The sequence below is a fragment of the Calonectris borealis genome, chromosome Z, assembly GCF_964195595.1.
Source record: "Calonectris borealis chromosome Z, bCalBor7.hap1.2, whole genome shotgun sequence".
NCBI classification, from domain to species: domain Eukaryota; kingdom Metazoa; phylum Chordata; class Aves; order Procellariiformes; family Procellariidae; genus Calonectris; species Calonectris borealis.
In genome coordinates, this window is record NC_134352.1 from 50438998 (window position 1) to 50460088 (window position 21091).

Sequence of the window (21091 nt, forward strand, 5' to 3'; positions counted from 1 at the left end):
GGTGATCTCTGTGTCGACCAAGTCAGATTTTGATTTTACCACCTGAGGAATAAAGCATTCTTCAGGGATTACCTGTACAAGACAGAGAACAGAGCAATACGGAACTGCCAAGAATTGTGTAACATGTCAAGACCGGGCCCATGTCATCAAGTGATGGCATGTAACAGATTTTTTGACTATTCTATGCATTCCTTCTGGCCCCATTTGTTGAAAGACGCAACATTTCCCTACATCTTAAAAAACAGGCCCTCTCAGCAGGGTAGACAGCACGGCACACCAATTATCCTTTTGCTCTAAATCATGTAAAATCACCTCTAAGATAGTTGCCCTATGTTTGTATGCCCTCCACAAACACTAAAAAATAATAAAGTGATAAGATATGGTGTACCAGGGCCAGAAACATGTCTCTCAGATCCAGCAGCACTACCTGTGACTGCTAGGCCTTGATAATTAACATAGTTAATTAAATGTAATATAGTTCTTAACTGTAGTACGTCACCATTAATGCATCTGTTAAAAGTTTCTGGGCCGTCGGGTTTGAAACAGATTGCTTCCAATCACTGGCAGAAACTTAGAGGCCAGTCCTAGGATTTAGGCCAGAACTGTAATAAAAAGTAATGGGAGTTGTATATATATACCTTTTTTTTTTTTAATAGTTCGGGTTGGAAGGGACCTTTAAAGGTCATCTAGTCCAATGCCCCCTGCGAAGAGCAGGGGCATCTTCCACTAGATTAGGTTGCTCAGAGCCCCGTCCGACCTGACCTTGAACGGAGCCATGAATGAGGCTCCATCTCTGTCAGACTCTGTCTTGTTCGACTCTGTCAGTCTCTGCCAACGTGCGTAGGGACATCCCTTAGATAGGCCTGTGGGGTTATGTGACAAGGCGCTGGCAGTGGGGGGCTGCAGGGCAGCCTCTGTGAGAGGCTGGAGCTGCCTCACGCCGCACACAGCGGGTTCCAGCCAGCTCCGACGGACCCACCGCGGGACATGGCTCAGCCCCTTAGGCAAGATGGTGGCGTGCAGAGAAAACTTAAGAAAGGGCAAAACACACTGGGCAGGGAGAGGAGGAGGGGAAAAACAGAAGAGAAACAGCAGAGGGAACACCAAGGTCAAAGAAGGAGGAGGAGGAGGCAGTCCATGACACGCCAGCAGATATTCACACCGCGGCCTGTGCAGGCACCCACCACTGGAACAGGGGAAAACCGTGAGGAGGAAGGAGCAGCAGAGAGGAGCTGTCATGGACTGACCATAAACCTACCATGCCACATCCCCCTGCGCTGCTGGTGGGGAGGAGTCAGGAGTGAAGGGGTGAATCTGAGCTTGGGAAATGGGGCAGGAAAGGTGCTATTTTAATGTTTGTCCTTTTTGTTTCTCACTATACAAATCTACTTTAATTGGTAATAAATTAGTTTTCCCCAAGTCAAGTCTGTTTTGCTTGTGACAGTGACCGGTAAGCAATCTCCCTGTCTTTATCTCAAGCCATGAGCTTTGTTATCCTGACACTGAGGAGGAACAGTGAGTGAGCAGCTGGGTGGGTGTTTGGCTCTTTGTCAAGGCTAACCCACCACAATATGTGTACAACAAGGAATATAAAATGAAACAAAATGCTGTGTCATATGAAAGAAAAAAAAAATTTTAAGTTACCATGTCTTCAAGCTTTACTACGGGGTTTGTGAACGCCAGCATTCTTTAATGAGAAACAACCTATATCCACAGATTGCATGCTGGTCATCATGACATTAATTTAATGGCCCTTAATGTATAATTAAGGGCCATTATGTGTATGAGTTTTAATTGACTGAAACAATATGATAATGACAAGGAAGTATTTTTCACATTTGCAGGAAATGAGGAATATGCTTTCTGAAATAAAATTCTTGATAGCTGAAGTTAGTACAATAGACTTGAAAGCAACAAAGCAATAATCCACAACATTATTCTAGTTATTCTCTCAGCATTTATTTGAAATATCAATACTTTCCATGATATAGTTTATATATTAAGCGGTAGGGAATTGTCTTCATTTCACATCATCCAGTACTGAAGTGGCACATTCGAAGCAGCACATTAAACCTCTGAAACAGTCTGTACAATTTAGATAAATAGAACTCTGGATAACTAAACTAACAGAACTTCTGCAACTGTTACCAAAAGAATGCCAAGAAGCTAGGCACAGCACTGTACACACAAAGTGCAGGAAAGAGGAACACAAGAGAACCAACTAAACATACGGGAAATGTTTTTGCATATACGGCCACATGTCTTCAATTGCTCAACACAAAAAGATAAGTTTTATTTAGTCCTCATTGAGGGCAGAATATGCACAAATGATGTTTGAAGAACACATGGTAGACAGAAACAAATGAAGTGAGGGTCATGTTTGGTTGGTTATTGTATTCCTCAGTGAATGAGTTTACAAAGGATATCTGGTGCTTAAGCAGCATGATTTTGTGCCAAGACTTGACAAGAAACAGTTAATAAATGCCAGTTTTATTCCCCATCTTGCCCTCTTACTGGCATTTTGGTGTGCATGCTCAAAGTTCCTGAAGGGCAAATTCAGGTGGTTTGTGGTCCAAGGTTTTTGCTATAGGAATCCCCATTTTATGGTTTACAGCTTTCCTCTGGATGGAAATAGGCCTTTTAACAATAATTAAGAATATAAAAATGAGCAGAGAGCAGCAGGACACACAGTACAGTGGTTCACTTTCTGACAAACCAGAGAGTCTACATTTACACTGTCTCTGTGAGAACAGCAAGCCAGTTTGGTTGGAGGATACAATTCTGGTTAATCAATGTTAGACCTGTGTGAACTGTATCATTAGGAAGGGAAAGATGGAATGGCAAGACCTTTTCCCTCTTTTTATAGAGAACTAAAACTGAAAAGTAATACAGTGGTGATAGGCATTATCTTCCCAATACCACCTTCGCTTCCTGCTACTTCACTATGAGTTACCTGCTTTGCTTGCCATCACCTTCCTAGCTTCATCTCAGTATTGGCTCCGGTTATTACCAGGCCAGCATGGCCAATAAACTAACCCACACTATGTTGGCTCAGAAGATACCACACATCACCACCATGCAGATCGACAACACGTAAACCAAAGATGCTCAGTGGGAACTGATGACTCTAACCACTGCAGTCTGCACTTGTAAGGTGTAAGAAGCAGCATTCTGAAAGCAGTGGTACTGACACAACTACCTGGGTCAGAGGTGGTGGATCAGCCATCCTAATTGGGTAATGGAACTAGAATATCGACATAATTGATGGGGAAGAAACCTGACTGGCCATGAAGCATCCCCTCGTACCAGTTTTCATCAATCTGGTTAGTGAGGGTAATGATATCACCTTCCTTAAATCCCAGCTCCCCTTCATTTTCTGGTTCAAAGTCATACAGAGCTCGGCAGCATGGCTGATCCATGTGAACACCTATGGAGAAGAAACACAAAAAAACAATGTGCTGAAAAATCTCAACAGTTACAGTATCCTTTTTACCATTGTACCTACTACAGATTTTGCTGTTTCTGGTATCACTCATATGCTGCTGACAGTTCTTTGATAACATCTAAATTTGCTAAACTTCATTAGAACAGCTATCAGCTTTTGGCAGCCTTCAGTTTTCATATGTGACTGCTAGTAAATGTCTGAGAATCCTCAAAGAACCAAACTACAGTCAAGCCCACACTTAAAAGCATGGCTCCGAACAGTTCGGAATCCCATTTTCATCTGTTTATAAAACACAAAAAATGAAGCAAAAGCCCTAATGTATTTCCAGCTTTACTGGCACAGAGATGCTTTGTCTATTTACCTCAGGTAAGTAATGTAAGGGGTAGCTTAAAACAACAGTGAAGATATAACTGTGTCTTTGTCCTTTATTTGGAAACTTCACTGGTACAGCTATACTGTAATCTACTGTATACGCCCCTAATCCTCTGAATTTTAGTATGAGGTTTCCAAAGACCTTTTCTCCCCATTCCCACAAAACACTTGATTGCAGGGCCACCAGGATAGATTCAGAACAAGTTTGAAATTGAAAGCTTTCTAATATGCTAGTTCATGAATATCTGACCATAAACCCTGTGGGATGGCTAATGGATATTATTAGTATTATAAGTCATTACTTAAATTAGATTTTCATGTTATATGAAATTAATAAATATTCCTCCCATCCCCATTATTCTTCCGACCCCAGAGTCGCTATAGCTTCAAGCCTACCAAAAGCAAAATTGTCACTGGTCAAAATGTTTAGGATTTAGCAGCACTAAATTGTAAGGAAGCTTATATAGTAAAAGTTCCAGTGCACTTCCAGTGGTCAGAATGAACTGACACATGCCACTCCACCATAATGGCACTTGTAAGAATACATATTTCAGCTTTTTCGTGTATACTGGTTTCAGGATGAATAAGTTTCAGATTCAAACTTTTTGCATATTCATTTCAACCGTTCACTATGGCTAGAAGGCCCATGCTTGAGCTATTTTAGGACAAAAATATTCCATTTCTATAGATGTCAATAAAGCAATTTTTTCAAATACCAGATTTAATTTATTAAATTCTGTAGTGAAACCTTCTTTCATTTTTTTACATATTGCTCACAGTGTATTTTGCTTTATTTGTCATGAAGACTATTTTGCTGGTGTGTTTGGTATCCTCATTGCTACTGGCTGAAATTTAGAAGACTTGGCAAATACACACTAATGACCACAGAAGATCGGAGCTTCGAATGAACCAACCCAAACACACATTAAAGAATTTTCAAAGAAGGCGGCATTTCTCGAAAACCAATAAACACTTCAGAAGAAAGAACGCCTATTGAAGAAAATGTTAAATCCTGCTCTCTGAAAAGGAAAACATGAATGCTGAAGAGACACAGGAACATCAGTCTGCACTGCCTTAGCACAGATAAGTGTTCATGACACTACAAAAAAGAAGTGGACAAAATTACTGGTGGCACGAGGACAGCTTTAGCATGCAAGACTCAAGCCACACTCATGCACATGGAATCTCCATTGTAACCCCCTCCTCGCTAGCATAGTGAGATTACTAGGAGTTTGCAAGATTACGCAAGACAACCTCCAGTTGCAGGTGCCAAATGGAGATATGTTGCTGCCTATATCTGTGTGAATATCAAATATTCACATCAGGTTGTGATGGGAAGGAAGGAAATCCTGATTAAAGATCTAGTGAAAAAAATCCAGGCTTGCAAGGTGGAGTGTGCTAGCAATTGTCACTGAGGTAAACTGGAATAACTGAGGTCAGGCTCTGGACAGAGGATGGCCCTCACCATAACATGGGATAACAGACCATTACTGTGAGAAACAAATAATAAGGCTTTCTTTATATGAAATAAACACTTCTTTAAGATAGTAATTATGCACAGTCATATAAATGCTTAATCTTGCTTGTGCCCAATTGGACAAAGAAAATAACTCAGATGGCTTTGTTTTTCTTTTTAGTGATTTTTACTTTCAGGCTCTTTGTGTTATAATACCTGGTTTTAAAAAGCAGGATAAGGTTATGGAGGTTTTGGCGGGGTTCAGGGTTCTGCATTTTCACGGAAAACTTCCAGCTGTTCTTTCGGTTTTCTAAATGCCTATTTTGTAAAGATCTATATTTCAAGGGGAATTTAGTATGGCAGCATCTCTTTGAGCCTCTAGGACTAAAGAAATTTCTGACCCAAACACACGTTTAAAGCAGTGGATGATCCATCCCTGTTCTCTAGCCTGGGGATGTGAACGCTTTACAAAGAAACAACAGCTCAAACAGCTCTCTCCTACTCTATCCTCATTCTCGTTTTCCCTCACTATGGAAGAACTAATCTCTAGAAGAAAACATGGAACTTCTGCACTGTAGCAAAACTTCAGACAGTGTTGGCTTTTCTTCTCACATTACTACTGCCATTACCTGACGGTTTGGGTGTGGTGGCATGGGATATTCCTCCATTGTGCTGAGTATTGTCACCAGTTGTGAAATCCAGGCTCATACGGGGTTTGGGCTGGTATTCTCTCCTGGGCTGAGATGATGCCTCTTTAATTCTGCCAAAACGTGAAGTTAAATGTCAAGAGTTAGTTTCTTGTTAACAGATGAGATGCACCAAACATCTTTTATTCCCATGGCTGAAGTTCCCATCCAGACTTAACAAGTTTTGGCATTTGGAGTAATTTTTTGTTTACAACATTAGTTTAAATTACTAAAAACCACCTGATGTGACTATGCCATGAGGTTGTTAATTTTTCTTTCCCTTTAGGAACCTAGCATTTTGTCTGGCTTCTTTTTGTCTAACAATAACAAAGAGCTTCTGATGGAGAAAAACTTGTTACGTGATTAGCAATGCTTACAGAAGGGCTGTACAAACATCTCTGCCCCCATTTTTTGCAGGATTTTTCCTTCTATCCCTGGCAAGCCTTAACTATTCAGTCAATTGATGCCAACTCGTCATTTTGCGAGGAGACTGTGTGGGAATGTACTGACTGCAATTGCAGACTTAGTTGATTTGTAATTTGGAATACTTGTTTCACAAAGGCACACAAAGGCACTCCAGCTTTCCTGAGTCTCAAAATAAAAATATTACGCATCATTCATTTCAACTTATTCTTCTAATTGAGAAATCTAGGAAAGGGTATGTTTTCAGATTCCAGGGTAAAATCTAGGGAAGGGATGATGACAGAATCAGAGTAGTTTATGCAGAACAACTGCCACGTATATTTCTAATACCGCATATAGAAGAATACTGGAGTCAAGACCTCCGTATTCAAAGGACAAGTTGGTTTCTCTAATCTTCTCTAGATCTGCCTCAGACTTGCTGTTAGCAAATTTGGATTTATCTGTTGAAAAGGTCTGCTTCTAACTTAACCAGTTTCAGTCCTGATAACAAGGGGTTTCTCACCATCCAAAATATTATCAATATTTTGTCAGTTCCCAGAGACTGCTTTTCTTCTTCATAAACAAAAACATAAGTATATTAAAAACGTAAATTAATGAAGTTGTCAAAGTAAACTTAAATAAAAAGGCTTTGCTGTGTTTCACTTATTAACAGAAGTTACTTTTTCAAAACAGTAAAGTTATGAAGAGAGAAATACTTAAACAAGTTCTATTACACTTAATAATTCCATGAAACAAACACCATTTTTTACAGATTATGAACTAGAAGGTGACAGTTCTAGTGACTTGCTAAAAATTACCCAAACACTCAGCATGAGCCATGTTTCTTAAGAAAAGAAACATCTCCAGGGAAACCATTCCTGCTTCCTAGCTGCTCTATCACGATACTCTGTTTTGAAAACTGCAGCCTCCTTTTGCTTGATGAAAAAGAGAGTTTAAAAGGAAAAGCCTTTGCTGACCTTCCAGATTTTGTTAATTTTATTGCAAGCCTCCTAATGTTTGTCAAGTTCCTAAAGTCCCAGTTCCTGGAATCATGGTATTTTAAGGAAGTTTATGCCTTCCTTTAATGTGTAGAAGAAAAATGAAAATTCTTGCACTTGCAGTTCCTGAAGAAAGTTTTGAAGCCTACTCTAAAGGGCCCAGAAAGGATAGAAGACTCAAGTGCACTTTTAAATTTTTCATGGTTTTTGCAGTCTAAGTTGTATTTTTTTTTTAAATTCTTTGGGCATTATTTTAAACGGGACAGTCTTAGCAGTTAGAAGACATTGTCCATGCCAAACAACAGCACAAACAAGTTCCATTCACATCTTTTTAAAAGCATCTAGAAAACAGCATGTGCTGTAGACATCACTGAGAGTGAACAGTAACAAATTTGCTCAGCTTAAAAGTAAAGCATTATTTATTTTCTGGTCCATATGGTCAAAAAAACAACCCTCAAAACCTAGGGCCGTGCATTCTTTGTCACCTGCATATCACCAGCAGGAAAAGACAAGCAGTTCAAATAGTAGCAGCTCTACATCCCTGCTTAATCCCTGGCATGAGCATATCACAGTGCGCTAATTTGTGTCCAATGGTGTGGAAAAAGGATGATTTAGCCAGCAGACTCTTTACAATTAGGGATGCACAGTAAGTTTATGCAAAAGATTTACTTCAGCTAATCTATAACAGCAGTCTGATGCAAGGTTCTTGAAAAGCTAAGATTATTCAAAGCTGAAGCTTAAAGCAAAGATACTGATCATTTAGCAGAAGTTTCAAAAGGGAAAAGAATTATCTGAACTGATAAAGCCAGAGAATCTGTTGCAGAGAGAGGTATGTTCACTTTATGGCATAACTTATGGACCACAGAACAACCTATCTGCTCCTGAGGATTTTTTAATGCTTCTGTAAAGTAAGTGAATTGCAGTATTCATTTGGAAGTGCTGAAAAACATTCTGTTAGCTGTTTAGACAGTACTGCAAACTATATCCAGAAACAGCCTGCTGGGCAGATTACCTACCAAAACAAATGCCTCTCCTAAGAGCAAAGAAATTTTAAGACTTAGAACTGGATGAGGCTTACAGACTGTGTGCTCTGAAAAAATAAACACTGACAGACCCAGTAGTACCAGAAACTAGATCTACGCTAATGACATCAGAAAACAGCACAGAATCATGCACGATTAAAAAGCTGCCTTCACATAGTATGTGAACATTATCTGCTCTTGGGAATTACATCCAGCTTTTAGGAAGAGTCTTCCAGAACCATGTAGACTAAAGAAATCTTTCCTGTATGTTAAGTTTCCTTGAAGAAGGACGTGTGTGTGGGAAGCTGATGAATTTTTGCAAACATTATTTTCCTCATTTCAAGGGAGTGCAATCTGTTTTGTGTTGATAGAAACAAAAATTCTAAACTAAAAATTCTAAAATTCTATTAAAAAGATATTGTATCAATTCTAAGATAGCATTTGCAGTTACAGAAAAGGGGATGGAAGAGGTAAGCTCAGTTAAGCCTTGCATCAAGATTGATCCAATAATAAAGCTGGAAAAAGGAGTATTTAATAAAGTGGCAAATGATGGGAGTCTCATTACCTGGCTCAGGAAGATCTTCAGGTAGGTGAGAATATAACAAGGTACTCTTTTTCAATAGCAATCATTAACACCTTCTCTCAGACAGACTACTTTGTGAATATATGCAGGAATGGTAAGGAATCCAAAGTTGTAAGTCCCACTGACTTTCAATATTTATAAACATTTGCTTTCAGTTAAATCACATTTAACAGCTTTACTGAACTGAGATGCTCTCCTGAACTCAGTCCTCATTCAGTCATACTCAGAAGTATATGCATCTCCAAAATATATAAAGCTCAGCTTGTAATGGCCTAATGAAATGGCCCGTGTTTTCATAAACATACAATTACCAAGTTGCAAAAGATAACAGCGTTGCATTCTACTCATAGGTTTTCTGCCTCTGTAAAACAAAAAAACAATTCAACAAACTTACAAAAAGTGCATTACCTATCTTCCAGCTTAGAAGTAACTCGCTGCAGGATCTGTGTGGCCTGCTTGTGGTACTCCAGCTGGGCTTGTACAAGAGCAGAAAGCTGGCTCACTTGTTCAATCTGAGGATTGACATTAAAACATCAGATCTTAGGCAAGTACTACAGCTCAGCAATAGTGAGTAAAGACCACTGTCACGCTGACACTGCAAAGGCAGTTTTACTTATCTCTCTAAAAACTTGATTCATCTTTGTAGTTTGTAAATAGTTACATATCAGTCTTTATTCATTACCACATCTGGCTGGTTATGACCTGATTGGAATGGTAACTGCAACTATTCTCTGCTGATCATCTCCGCTGATTTGCATGAACAGCAGCCTACAGGCCTACCTCATTCAGCAAACACTATGAAAGTAAAAATGAGACTGTAATGAGAGCATAATACACCTTCTCCCTCCCTGCCTTTGAGGGGCACAAAACCATAGGGACTATGATCATGCTTCTGTTGTATTCTGGCCTGTGAAGCAGACCAAAACAGGAAGATACTACATACTCTTGGATGCAGAATATTTGTAGTGAAAGCAGATAGCATTCTACTTCATGAGGGAAAAAAAATCCAAAACTCTTATGTGGGCAATGCAATTGCTAGCAGTTTCCATAATACACAAATGCCGCAATGGTATAATGCAGGCCAGCACTATCTGGGGTTGGATGTTACTACAAGGATTAAAACTACAAACTTGTTATACTTCTTTCATTTCAGCGCAGCTATATTTAGTTTCTAACATGTAAATATTTCCAGGTTTGTTATGGCCCCTCTAGAGCAACCTGGTAACAAAATGAAGAATTAAATTAGGTATGTATTTAAACTTTAAATAAATCCAATAATTTACTAACAGAAATATTTAACCTGAGTTTCCTTTGACCATATATTCTGTAAGACAGACTTCAGCTGAAATGTTTTTTCCTCCAAAAGAGATAAATTTTTCTTCTCGCTCGATTTTACACTTTCAACATTAATTATAAATAGAAGATTAAAAAAACCTAATAGATGCTCAATCCTAAACCAGTCTGTAAGCAAAAAAACATGCTGCAGAGTCAGATTTGAGCAGTCACATTAACTTTGGCTTTCCTATTCATTATTGCATCTGATTACAGCAGAGACCATGGGGTTGTGAGTTCATCATCTCTGATCTTTACCAATCCTCTCAGCAGCCCACACACTTGAGCAAAAGCCTTGGCTCAATCCTTAAAACCACTGCTATCTAAAAGTCATGACTTACATTTACATAATTCTAAGAAGGAAGATATTTTGGTTTTGTAAGTAACACTATGCAGTTAAGAAGCACAACGATGCTAGAGAGGATCTATGTTCTTTAGCTCAGTTACCTATAAAATACCTATAAAATCAGTCCTACGTGTGCATGCTATATAGCTTCTGAGCTTCTGAGCCTCTCATTGAGTCCACCAAGGAGGCAAGTGCTTCCCCATTGTATAGTGACAGGAATCTGTGGCATCATGGATTTAATAAGGTTTTCAAGTTTTAGCCTGCTTTAGACTGCCTTCACTGCTGAACCAGTATCTTTCTCTTTTTAAGATTCAGCTCAAAGATTTACAAGGGATATCTCACATCCATCTCCAGAAGGTTGAACATGCTTGACTCAGCAATTTCTTTTGATTCATCAAATTTCTCCAGAGCTTGGCGAAGTTCTTCATCAGGAAGCTTGCCCTGCCTTTTCTTTTTGTAATCAAAATCCAGGCGTCGACCCTCCATTTTCTTTAGGTGATGCTAAAAAACAAAAATGCAAATGCAAGCACAGAATAAAGGATGTTCCCCAACTCTCCTTATACTGCGTTGTAATCAGGTAGTCCATGTACATTTGCAAGCATGTGCTATTTGCTGTATATCAACCCTTCCCCAGAGGGGAGAAATACAGAACAATGAAGTAGGTGGTTTTACATATCATTTAAGAAGCCATGATGCACTGCTGCCTAAATGACAGACCTTCAACATTAAAAAAGGCCAGACAGAATGGATAACTGTAATTGCCACCTGTATAGAAGATAAGTGAGTTTCTAGCTTTTAACTCTGATGCTGAATTACCTGAACAGTATGGTTTTTCCCTAGATGTTTAAAAGAAAATTCTATTAAAAGCACAAGTTAGTACATTTTTGCCTGTGTAACAGTTCTCATAAACAAAGCAATACAGAAAATATTTTTATCATTTCCATCAGACCACCAAAGGATTTTAATGTCATCTTTTATTAAAGATTTTCTAGTTTGTTAACTGACGTAACATTCATGTCAATCTGTTTAGCAGCTGCCACATCAAGCTGGCCAAAAGTTAATGCTACCAGCATGAGCGTGAATACTTTCCCTTAGAAGAATCAATTTATCATCTATTATGATATTTATAACTTTGTCAACTTTGTAAATTATATCAAACTGCCTAACACATTTTTCTTCCACATATATTTAACAATATGAAAGCTTTACTGAGCTCAGAAGAACAGTTACTTATACAGATAAGCATTTGCTGATTTGGGAGGCACTTTTACTTCCACCATTATAAAATTAGGTTGTGGCCACAGAAGTATGTGTGCAAACAGATTTTCCTCTGTAAATGCTGGCTGGTTCTTGGATTATTAATTACGTAATTCATGCAGGCAAACGGGGGGGGGGAGGAGGGCAGGGAGAGGGAGAGAGGGAGAGAAGGAGAGAGAGAGTTTTCAAAATTCCTGGGAATGTTGCGGACACAGTCTTCATACAGACAAAACAGTAATGCCAGTCTAGAGGCAACAATTCAAACATCCTCACGTGTCATGCACTAGAAAATTGAATGTAAACATCTGTTCATCTATTTAGTGAAATGAGCTTTCTCATGGTAGGATTAGAGTACTGTGTTCACGCCTGCATAAGCTTGACGATACTACCATCAAAAATGTTAGAATTTTGATCTTTCTAAATTAACAAGAGAGACAGAACTGAAAAATAAAACTCAAGCTAAAAGAGACTAAAATCAGATCATCTGCAAATCTGAAAACCCATTTGAAACTACACAACTAACAAAAATTTTAAACATATACGCAGTCTGCACATTTGGCATTATTAAAATGCCACATTGAGGGCAATACCTGTATTTCTCTCAGATCTTTGTCATGGAGATTCTGAAGTGGGTCAATGAAGTTTTGTTTCACTTCCATGTCTAAAGAGTCCTTGACCTCAGAAAGCTCCTTCATAGCTTCTCCCACATCTGCAAGTGCTGGTCCTGAAAGAAAAGATGTCCAGTTTATCTCAAAATAACTTAGTTCCAAACCACTGTAGAATGAAACTGAGTCACGGAAATTTCAGTTAACATTTCATCTTAAGTAAGTCCCAAGTTTAGGAAAGAAACAGAGTATGACACGCTGTGTGAAAGGGCAACATGGATTTTACACTTCTGCAGCCCCCAGTGTTTATGCCTTGTAACACAGCTGAACTTTAGGATCCACACTGCATCAAAACGGCCTCCTCCACACCCTTGTTGTCCATTCATTCCTCACTCTGGTGAAAGAAACATGCTAGAAAAGAATTATTTGTATTTGCTCCAGTATTGCCATCACCAGACACTAGACTGCATGCAAAGATAGTGCTAATGCAAGTCTAGGGCTCCCTGTTTGTATCAGTGAGATTGGTGACAGTATCAAATGTAGAAAGTCTTAACAATTTCACAGAATTTCTTTTTTATGAAAGATTTTTTTGATGAAACTATCGACTTCATACACCTACTCAAGTTCATAAACCTCAATAAGAATTAGCTGCCTTCTGACATTTCCTCCAAGACTAACTTGAGGACCACAAAAATTACCGCTCTGGTTTACCTCCTCTGCATAAAAACAAAAGCAAGCAGCTCAAAAATACAATCCTGGTTTGAGGTGTAGATTGGTGGAAAAAAATCCACTTTCAGAGAATACATAGGGTCTGAAAACCTAAAAATGTGAGAAATCGGAAGGAGCTTTGTCTCCGAAGCAGGGGATGCCAGCAATGCACTGCAAAACTAGAGAGCCTGCCAGACCCGGATGAAGAGTGACAAAAGCCATAATAGCTGCCATTAGTTAAGAATGCGAAAATAATTACCGCATCTATTCTGCTGCGTGCTACTGCAATCATCAGGGAATATACATCAATTTGCACAAACTAAATTCTATTAGTTCTCATTTTCCTTTTAAAAATGTGTTTGAAATTTAGTAAATTAAAAAAACAATTAAACAACCAGTTAAAAAAACAATTCAGTTTGTCTTTAGCACAAATCAACCTACATCTGCCAAGCTAACTAGTAAATTATATAAAACAAACAAGAAACTACCTTTTCCATTGCAGATGTCTTTATGCTAGGGACAACATTTTATGAAGTTTCAAATAGGAAATAGAATTTTCACAGTCCTATTTGAGGGTCCTGTGTGTTGCCATATGAAAATGGCCACTGAGAAGCCCATGTAAATAGGACAGAAAGACAAAAGATCCTGTCATGAATGTCATCTCTTTTAGTTAGACCTCTACTGTTGAAGAGCACAATGTTAAGTCTCAGTTTAACATTTCTAACTCAGGCAGCTGTAAACTCCTTTGGGGCTTGGAGGGAGGAGCTGTTGACAGATAAGACGGGAGTATTCACTAGTGCCTTAAAATGTGGAATTCGGTCAGAAAAAAAGGTCAAAGTCTACTAAAAATTTATTAGCCTTTATTCCTTGCCTGTAATGAAGACAATAACATTTATTATAAGGATTCTGAGGACAAAAGGGTTTTATTATACACGTGCATAGACAATCATACGATTTCTGAACATGTACATCTTTCATCCCAACACATCCCCAGTAACATAATCTATGACAGAGAGCCTAAAGCCTGTATGGATATGGGTCCAAATGGAAACAATTTGACTTTCATCACAAGAAAAAAATCTCTAGTCCAAATTCACAAAAGATACTCAACAGGCTTAGACCAACCTTAAAGGAGAAGTCTGGTGAAGCAGAACTCTGATGCTTCTTGCAGAAGTTCTTCCTTTATAAGAGTGCAACACTTTAATAATGAAAGTTACATTAAATTTTACTACTACTTTTATTGCATTATAACAGAAAGGGAAGTAATAAAGTTACCAAAGTTGCATTCTTCTCCAAGTTCTCGGCCAAATTTCAGCATCGCATCTGCCAGCAAGGCTTCAGCCTGAGGGTAACCTGGTCCCTTTTCCTGGCCTCGAATTTTTGACATAGTGTTGATCATGCTGAGTTTAGCTCTGGAAGCTGAAGCAGGCAAGTGACAGAGGTTACAAACATGCAATAGTTTGACTACATAGACAGAAATGCACTCTTTAAATTTAGCTGAGCTACCTACAATGTATTTGAAGGACATTATCTAAGTTTAGGACTAAGCCCTGTTTTTCACCAATTATTTTTAGAGCAAAGGAATGAAATGTTGTTGGTCACTGACTTTTCTTCTGTTGGTAGGCCAGAGAGGAGGCTCTGTCCTGAACTTTAAGTCAAAGCTTCCCTTGAAATGGCTTGGACGGAAGAAAGCCCAGGAACACTCCCAAGATAATATGTTTGACACATGCTACAACTCAGAAAAATTTTTAAGCTATCCCCAAATTCTTAATCTCAAAATCCTCAAGTAGCAGATGGATAGCAGATTGAGCCAACCTACCTCTCAAGGAAAAGTCCAGACTAGGTACACTCAGATTAAACTGTGGTGCCCCACATTTTTTAAATGTTTGAAAGTTTTTCTGTTGTACAATATTAAATAAAGCCTATGTCCCCAAACATGACGTTCAACAATCTTTCAAATACTTTTTGCTTTTTATGGGGATTTGGGGAAACTCCTACTTCAATACGGTTTTCAACTGTACTTTAGCTTGTATTTTATTTCAGATACACAACTGCAGATGAGAAGAAACTACACAATTATCATAATTGATGAAAACAAAGACAGCAAACATAAAAGAACTAATTTGTTTGATGATGTGCTTTAGTGAATTTTTGCAACTACAGAATGTGAATGGCCTGCAGAGAGTGAATTAATTAATGGCACTTGACTTCACATTTTGCCAGATAAACCCTATTGCCAGCAAAGCTGACTCAGTGGGTGTTTCTACCTATATTATTGTGTGTGCTACAGGAGGGCAGCTATGAATACCTCTACCTTCTTCCTTGCAAAGGCTTGACTTTGTTAGTTGCTCTTATGAGTTAGTATTTCTGTTTACCAAACATTAGTAGCTCATACACTTGTGTGCTGATTTCATTGGTCAAAACTCAACCTTGCACGCATTTCTGCAACAAAACAAAACATCAGCAGACTGCACTCAACAAATGTTTTGCTCTAATTTATTGTTGAAAGTGCATATCAAGAGATGGTTCTTGTTGACAAATATGTTTCACTTTGTGGCACACAAATGTATGCACAGACATAGACACAGAAACAGACACAGGAAAATCAGGCAAGTGTCATAGTACTTATTTTGCCTGAGAAGCAGCTATGAAAGGATAACGTATTTTTAACATATAGTAATTATGGTTTTTTAAGCTTTCTCACTACCCTTGAGTGCCACCAGATCATGCTTTTCAGCATCTGAATTTCTTTATGCCTTCTGTTTCTACCCACTACAAAATGACAGTCAGCAGACTGGCTGACTGTTCAGTACAAGAAACTGCATTTTAATGAAGTGTTTGGTCTTTAAAAATGGCATCAAAATGATGTGGCAATGGGAAAATACAGAAGCACAAAAGAAACTAAGGCACAAAGAAAATCAAGCAGGGGAATGGATGCAGCAAGCTGAATTAAAACAGGAACAAATGGGAGTATTTTCAGAAATAAAAGAAAAAAAATGTAAGAGGGAATATATTCTGGACAGGCAGGTTAAGAGCAGAAAGCAAAAGGTACAGGAAAGAATGAAAGAGATGAAAGGACCATAAGGGAAGGGCAAGAAATAAATCATAAAGAGAAGAAAGGTACGCATGAAAAATTCATGCTTCAATGATTCATCTAATCATTCAATAATGATTACATTAGAATCCTGATTTAGTAGGAAATCTTAGAATACATCCACCAGTAGTCTCATTCCACTTTTCTTCTTTTAAAGTTGATTCCAGTAACGTCCATGGGAGCAGAGGTAAGCTTGTGCTCAGCCAATCTCAAAATCCCATCCTGAGCCCTTTCATTTCTATTGCTTTATTGTGCCATGTGCTTTCTTCTCTAAGTTATGTTTCAACTTGAGTGAGGACAGGCAGAGATGTACAAAACACCACACGGAAGCAACCTAATACATGATTCTTCTCCCAGTTGCACTCCGTCTCCTTTACATTGACTTTCATGGTGTCACTAATGATTCACCTTAATATGAAGTGTTAACAGAGCCATGGCGAATCATAAGAATACTGCCAAAAGAGTTCAAAAGAAACTTCAGCAGTGGGTTCAATTGCTTATTCTCTGTACTTTCAATCTTGTTCATCCTGCATCTCTTTTTCTTGGAATTATGGTCATGTACAGCTGCATGGAAAGTCTTTTGAGCCTTCGTCATGTTCAATTTTAGTTATTTTCAGCTGTCCTTCAGTTTTTTTCGTAACTGGGAAGTCTATGAAGTGACCTTTTTCATTCACGCTAATCTCAGCCCAACATCTCTTTCAATAAATTCACCTTTGTCTTTAATATCATTTTCCCTTCTTTTCCCTTCACTTCCCCTCCCTTTCCCGTTTCCTTTTCCTTTTTCCTTCCAGCATTAGTTAATTAACTGTCTAGTGAAGTTAGACAACGCTGCATACTTCATTCATTGATCCTTCAAAACACCATGAAGCCAATTGATCTCTAGCACTGCAGTACTATATTATCCAAGCATATTGATGTTTTCAGGGCACATCTTACTTATCAAGGAATGTGTGCTACATCCCAAACCCTCTTCTCCCTTCCAAACCCAGGTAAACTTTTAAAGAAAACCTTCTGTTAAATATTGGTGTTAAAGAATTTTTTTTCATTAAATTTCCCCCCTCTTCCCAATGTAATGTTTCTATTTTTTATGAAAATGAGAAAGCACACAAGAAATACTGGAAATCAGCATTTTTGGTGCCCCAGGTAAATAGTAATATAGTTGCAGGGAGAATTTTAAAGAGTAAATTTTTTATTTTATTGAAAAAAGAAATAATTTTCCATGTAATTCTTCTCACTATCAGGAGCGCTTTTGCAATTGGCATAAACCAATCCAAGATTAGGCGAGAGCGCAACAGAGTCAGTCCTCCTTCCCTCTTACTCCATCTGCTACCGTTGCCCAGCTGTGGAATTAATAACATGATCTCATTTGATATGCAAGAAAGTAAATCTTCCTCCTGCCTATTACAATTTTAATTTTCTGATCCTACTTGCACACGCCACAAGCAGATGAAGGGAAGTGTGGCTAGAGTATGGAAACTGCTCTTTCCTGCAGCACTGCAAACTTACATCAGCCTGAGGTGCCTGAAATCACACCCTTAACTACTTCCAGAAATTTTGCTTTCTGACGTTGCTGTGAGCCTCCTTCATGATTCACAGCAATCATAATCATTCAGATGTGTCAGGAAGGCAGCCAGAGAAGCACTAAACAGCCAAAGCTTATTACTCAGTCTATACGATGTTGCACAACAGCAGCTTGACAGTAGTTAACAATTTTATCACTAGCCCCATGATGTTTGTCAATCCTGTTGCTTTTCCTGCAGAGTGCTTGTTGACGATGAGCAATGAAGCTGCGGACTCAAGTCATAAACGGTATTTCATCTGTTGACATAGAAACTGCTCTAGTCGTCATTATTTTCTCTCCAGCAGTTCTTGAACTTGTAAATATTATTCCTCCTTTTTTCAATCCACTGGCAGCATCATCAAATTATCCTCCTTTCCTCTGTGGTCTAACATAAAAATATCACCAATTAAGCTATACCAGCAACAGTCCTTCATCCTACCACACTGGAGTTAAAATATTTCACACCAATTCAAATTTGTTTCCAGCTATTAGGAAACAAATTCCTCACACTGAATGAGTGAATTTGGTATGTACTTCCATGAAACTCTAAGATACTTATAGTAGGTAGCGGGCCTTGTTTTACCTTCACACTAATTTTGCACAAGCATAACTCCATTGACCCCACCAGTGAAGCTGGCATTGACTTATGCTAGTATCAAAACCCTTATGTTCCTAGATTGCTAGGGAAAACTTCAAGTTCTTGAATTTAATGGTTTACTCGATTATAACAGCTCCAGATCACCCCTCCTTGTAAGGATCCTTTGGCAAGAGACGAGCATGCAGCTCTCCATCAGCCCAATCACAAAACCTTTTTTCACCTCCCCATGGAAGCCAATAATTTATTTTTATTTTGAAGATTCAATTTAGTCATCTCTGATTACGTCTGTTTATCTGCACTTTTCACCAGTTCGGCATCAACAGCTCTTTTGCACCCTCTCTTTTGTAGTAACTCTAATGAGGATGGGAAATCGCTAGAGGACCAGGTGAAAGGTGTTGTTACGTCTCTTCCTTTGCCCTAGAGGAAGTTGCTTCAGAACTTTGTCTTTCTTCCCTTGGTCTGAAAGGACTGCCTGGTCCTTTTCCCTCAGACAGGGTGAATAACAGGAACTGTCATTCTGGAACAAACTTTCTTCCAGGAACTGTCCCCACCTGTCCCCACACCCACAGGGAGGTGCCTGATGCCCAGGGCAGCTGCTGCCCCAGTGGCCCCTGGCTGCCCTGCTCCTGTCTGGAGCAGTGGGATGGGCCCTGGCTGCCAGACCCTGCCCTGCCGCCCCTGGGGAGTGCACAGCCATCTCCAGCTCCCAGGGAGCCCCCGCATGCTCACAGTGCTGACATTCAGATGCCTGCAAGTAAATACACCTGGTTTCTAGGCATATGCTGCCCCTTTACTAAAGGAAGAACACACAAAGAGAAAACAAGCCTCCCAAAGCCAGTCTCCGTTCCCCCTGACAGCCTACTACAGAAGCCTGTATTCCGTCTTTTACTTCACAGTAACTTCACCAATTTTGTGTCAACCTTAATTGCACCAGCGAGGATGAGATCCGTCAGGCTATATATTGGTGAGAGAGAGTATTTTCAAAAAGTGCTGCAAGTATTGCGAGACTGTGAAATTACATTACCTGGATTGGGCTGAAGATACTCTATTGTCTTTGCCATTATTTCCATAACTGCCCTGCTGGTAACATCCACTTTCTAAAGGACAGAGAGTTAAACAAAAAGAAACATGAAAAAAAGATGTTACACAGAAGGAAAATGCTTTTCTCTCTTCTTTTTGTTCTTACAAATTCTTTTAACTCTTCTTATAATTTTATTTTTGCATCCCTGAGAACAGCCCTGGTACCAGAATGGTGATAATACCTGGAAAACTACCAAAGCACGAGTCCACCATTTCAGTTTATAGCAGATCCATTCTCAAGTGAGGCCATTAGTACAGAGTACCTCAGGATGTGTTAGGAATTTGATATGACTCATTGTACCATGCTGATACTTTACATCACCCTGGGAAGTGTCCACAATAGGGAAAACTTTTTGATAGAACAGTCACTGAAAACTATTTGAAGAATTAGTGTCCTGGTTTTGGCTGGGATAGAGATAAACTTCTTCCTAGTGCTGTATTTTGGATTTAGTATGAGAAGAATGTTGATGACACACTGATGTTTTTAGTTATTACTAAGTACCCTGCTAGTCAAGGACTTTTCAGATTCCCATGCTCTCCCAGGTGTACAGGAAGCTGGGAGGGAGCATAGCCAGGACAGCTAGCCCAACTGGCCAACAGGGTATTCCATACTATACGACATCATGCGCAGTATATAAATAAGAGGCATGGTCCAGGAAGTAGTGATCGTTGTTTGGGCATTGCTTGCCAAGTGGTGAGCAATTGCATTTGTGCGTCACTCATTTTGTATATTCTATTCCCCCCCCCCGCTTCCTTTTCTGTTCTATTAAACTGTCTTTACCTCAATCCATCAATTTTACTTTTTTTTTCGATTCTCTCCCCCATCCCATTGCAGAGGCGGGGGGAGTGAGCGAGCGGCTGTGTGGTGTTTGGCTGCCTGCCGGGTTAAACCACAACAATTAGCCATCTTTGATCCCATAATAACTGGCAAAATGAGGGTAAAGCAGATGTCAAGCAAAACCAACCACCAATGATAAAATGGACTGTCCACCTCCTTCAGAGCAAGGTCTGGTAAAATTGGGGTAAGGAAGACTAGGTATCACGGAGTATCCAATTTCAAGAAACCTATCAGAATGGTCGCACTGACCATTTATTTCCCCTGGCTGACTCCACAAAGAATTATTTTATATTTAGGAATTTAAAATACTGTCCTGGTTTCGGCTGGGATAGAGTTAAATTTCTTCCTAGTGCTGTGTTTTGGATTTAGTATGAGGAGAATGTTGATAACACACTGATGTTTTCAGTTGTTGCTAAGTGCCCTCCTAGTCCAAGGACAGCTCCCGTGCTTACTGACTGAGCTAGGTACACAAGGTGGGAGGGAACATAATCAGGACAGCCAGCCCAGCTGGCCAATGGGGTATTCCATACCATGTGACGTCATGCTCAGTATATGAAGGGTAGGCGTGATCCAGGAAGTACCGATCGCTACTTGGTTATTGGTCAGCGCGGGTGGTGAGCAATTGCATTGTGCATCACTCATTTTGTATATTCTATCATTATTTATTATCATTATTTTCCCTTTTCTGTTCTATTAAACTGTCTTTAT

The 21091-nt window shown here is 39.2% G+C and overlaps 1 protein-coding gene across 1 annotated transcript in view; it reads right to left on the reverse strand.

Annotated features, from left to right (window-relative positions):
- Nucleotides 1–1940: 1940 nt before the first annotated feature.
- Nucleotides 1941–21091, reverse strand: part of SH3GL2 (SH3 domain containing GRB2 like 2, endophilin A1) — a 103526-nt gene continuing 84375 nt past the window's right edge. The window contains exons 3-9 of the mRNA XM_075136599.1: nt 19490–19562; nt 14488–14631; nt 12490–12623; nt 10985–11143; nt 9373–9476; nt 5903–6033; nt 1941–3427 (exon numbers count right to left, since the gene is read on the reverse strand). Of these exons, the coding sequence (XP_074992700.1) occupies nt 3228–3427; nt 5903–6033; nt 9373–9476; nt 10985–11143; nt 12490–12623; nt 14488–14631; nt 19490–19562 (945 nt within the window). The 3' untranslated portion in view covers nt 1941–3227. The remainder of the gene's footprint in view (nt 3428–5902; nt 6034–9372; nt 9477–10984; nt 11144–12489; nt 12624–14487; nt 14632–19489; nt 19563–21091) is intronic.